This window comes from Brassica napus, chromosome C7 (genome assembly GCF_020379485.1).
Source record: "Brassica napus cultivar Da-Ae chromosome C7, Da-Ae, whole genome shotgun sequence".
Taxonomy (NCBI): Eukaryota; Viridiplantae; Streptophyta; class Magnoliopsida; order Brassicales; family Brassicaceae; genus Brassica; species Brassica napus.
Window position 1 is genome coordinate 12614440 of NC_063450.1, and position 3734 is coordinate 12618173.

A 3734-nucleotide genomic window follows, 5' to 3' on the forward strand; every position below is an offset into this window, starting at 1 on the left:
ATGGTGAAACAAGGAAGGAAGATGAGGACGCGCAACACGGTATCGGACTCGGAGACGCCAGCAATGAGGACTCGATTGCATAACTCAGAGAACGGCGACGATGATCCGGATGTTGAAGTTGCTCCGCCTCTCGTTGCTCCGATTCATCGCGCTACTCAAGGATCGACATTCTCTGGTATACAATCCATCGATAATACTCACAGTCCTTACTTCTTGCATTCGGTTGATCATCCCGGTTTAGTTATTGCGACTCAGAAGTTAGATGGAACGAATTACAATAACTGGTATATTGCTATGAGAATGAGCTTAGATGCTAAGAACAAGATTGGATTTTTGGATGGATCGTTGATTAGGCCAGATGTTAATGATCCTCTTTTCAAGATTTGGAGTCGTTGCAACAGCATGGTCAAATCTTGGCTTCTCAATACTGTGAATAAGAAGATCTATGACAGTATATTGTACTATGAGGATGCTGTTGAGATGTGGAATGATTTGAACACAAGATTTCGAGTGAGTAACCTTCCTCGCAAGTATCAACTGGAGCAGTCTATTGCGACACTTAAGCAAGGAAACATGGATCTTTCTGCATATTACACCAAGAAGAAGACTCTTTGGGAACAATTATCCAACACGAGGATAACAACAGCTCGGAGATGCAGTTGTGATCATGTTAAGGAGCTCTTAGAGGAGGCAGAAACCAGCAGAATCATCCAGTTTCTTATGGGATTGAATGAGAATTTTGCTAACATTAGTGGTCAAATACTCAACATGAAACCTCGTACGAGCTGGACGGAAATCTATAATATTTTGGATCAAGATGAGAGTCAAAGGATTGTTGGTTCATCTCAGAGATTGAATCCTCCTCCAACAGCTTTCCAAGTTCAAGACTCTACGGTTTCTGACCCGAATCAGATTTTGCTAGCTCAAGGTGGTTATCACAAAGTCAAGTGCTCGTATTGCTCTCGCCTTGGTCATACGGTGGACAAGTGTTACAAGAAGCATGGATATCCTCCAGGCATGTTCAAAGGGAGAAAGCCATCAACTGTTGCTTCTACAAACATGGCTCTGTCCCAGTCAACTGTGAGTAATGAGAAGGACAAGGACGATGCTTCTAGGGTGATCAAATGTCAAAGGATCAAATCCAGTCGATGATTTCTTACTTGAGTTCTCAACTTCAATCGCAAAGTGTTACTTCCACAACTGCTAAAGCCAGCGCCTCTATCTCCAACAATGCTCCTGTGGTTTCTCAGATCACAGGAAGCCTTTCTGGTAATTTCATTTCTCTCTACAATCATTCCTATCATGACATGCTTCTTTCATCTACCTCTAAAGAAACAGAAGTGTCTCTTAGAGCTTGGATCATAGACTCAGGAGCCACTCACCATGTTAGTCATGATAGGAACCTTTTCACTGATTACAAACCCTTAGATCACACTTATGTTACCCTTCCAAATGGTTATACTGTTACTATAAAGGGTGTGGGTTGTATTCGTTTGACTGATTCAATAACCTTGTTTGATGTTTTGTACATTCCAGATTTCAAGTTTAATCTGTTAAGTGTGAGTGTTTTAACCAAGACATTGAATTCTGAAGTTTCTTTTACTGCTACTGATTGTGTCATTCAGGAACTTACTCAGGCATTGATGATTGGTCAAGGTAGACAAGTGGGGAATTTATATCTTTTGGATGTTCATAATAATACTCATAAGTCTTTGTCTTTCAAAGGTATGTCATATGTTTCCACTGTTGTTGTTTCCTTTACTTGGCATAAACGTTTAGGTCATCCAGCTCAGTCTAAAGTTGATACGCTATCTGATGTATTGTCTCTTTCAAAAGCAAATAAAAATCATTCTGAATTGTGTCATGTTTGTCATTTAGCTAAACAGAAACACAAATCTTTTCCAATACGAAAGAACATGAGTAAAAATTCTTTTGAATTGTTGCATATTGATACTTGGGGTCCTTTTTCTGAGCCTACTGTGGATGATTCTAGGTATTTTTTGACCATTGTTGATGATTTCAGTAGAGCAACATGGGTGTTCTTGATGCGTGCTAAGTCTGATGTGATTAACATTTTTCCTGATTTCATTAAAATGGCTGAAAACCAGTATAATACGAAAGTGAAAGCTGTTAGGTCAGACAATGCTGACGAACTAAAATTTCCTGAATTCTATGCTGCTCGTGGTATCATCTCTTATCATTCTTGTCTTGAAACTCCTGAACAAAATTCTGTAGTAGAAAGAAAGCATCAACATATTTTAAATATTGCTCGTGCCTTGTTGTTTCAATCTCATGTGCCTTTGAAATTTTGGGGTGAATGTGTTTTAACTGCGGTTTTCTTGATTAATAGGTTACCTTCCCCTGTCCTAGGCAATGATACTCCTTTTGAAAGATTAACCACTAAGAAACCCGAATATGATGCTATGAAAACTTTTGGTTGCTTGTGTTATGCTACCACTTCTCCTAAGGGTAGGAATAAATTTGATCCTAGAGCTAGGGCTTGTGTCTTTCTAGGATACCCTTCAGGTTACAAAGGTTACAAGCTCTTAGATATAGAGACACATTCTGTTTCTATTTCAAGGCATGTCATGTTTTCATGAGGCTATTTTCCCATTTGCTTCATCAACCCTTCGTGATGAAGTCAAAACATTCTTTCCTCATTTTCATTCACCTGCTGAGCCTGATGGTTTGTTCTCTGAACAGCCATCATCTAATACACATCACTCTACTGATGTGGCATCATCTTCAGGATCACTTCCTTCTGGAAGTCGACCTGTTCGATCTAAGAAACAACCTTCAAACTTGCAGGATTTTCACTGTTATAATCTCTCCCGTGATCAATCTACTCCTTACCCTATTGCAAATTTCGTTTCCTATACTTCTTTATCCGAACCTTTTCATGGTTTCATAAACGCTATCACCAAAATCAAAGAATCTCATAAGTACAAATAGGCGTTGCTGGACAAGTTGTGGTGTGATGCAATGTGTGAGGAGATTTGATCTCAGGAACGAACAAAGACTTGGAGTATTGGTCCCTTACCACCCGGAAAGACACCTATTGGTTGTAAGTGGATTAATAAGGTGAAGTATAATCCTGATGGTACAGTGGAGAGATATAAAAGCAGGTGTGTTGGTCAAGGTTATACGCAAGAAGAGGGTGTGGATTATCAGGAGACATTTTCACCTGTTGCGAAGTTATCCACAGTTCGTATTCTCATTGATATTGCTGCAAAGATGAAGTGGTCACTCACACAGTTGGATATCTCTAATGCGTTTTTGAATGGAGATCTTGATGAAGAAATATACATGAAGATTCCCCCTGGTTATGAAGAGTTAACAGGTGTCAAGTGTCCACCAAATTCTGTGTGTCGTCTCCACAAGTCCTTATACGGACTCAAGCAGGCGTCGCGAAAATGGTACTTGAAGCTTTCTAAGACTTTGCTGACTATGGGTTATAGGAACTCTCATCATGATCATACGTTATTTGTGAAGAACGTTGAAGGGAAGTATGTTGATGTGTTAGTATATGTAGATGACATTCTGGTGGCAAGCAACAATGATGAAGCGGTGAAGCAGTTTATTGATGAATTACAGTCTCATTTCAAGCTTCGAAACCTTGGTGCTGCAAAATATTTTCTTGGCTTGGAGATAGCGAGATCAGCACAAGGCATTTCTGTCTGTCAACGGAAATATACACTCGAGTTATTGGATGATGCAGGTTTCCTTGATTGCAA

The 3734-nt window shown here is 39.7% G+C and overlaps 1 protein-coding gene across 1 annotated transcript; it reads left to right on the plus strand.

Annotated features, from left to right (window-relative positions):
* On the plus strand, positions 1-1152 carry LOC106432253. Its single transcript, XM_013873102.1, has one exon. It carries the CDS (start codon positions 1-3, stop codon positions 1150-1152), a length of 1152 nt encoding a protein of 383 aa, XP_013728556.1.
* The last annotated feature ends 2582 nt before the right edge of the window (positions 1153-3734 follow it).

What these genes read in the sequence shown, in the direction of transcription:
- LOC106432253 (XM_013873102.1), top strand. Translation starts at nt 1, where the DNA reads ATGGTGAAACAAGGAAGGAAGATGAGGACGCGCAACACGGTATCGGAC.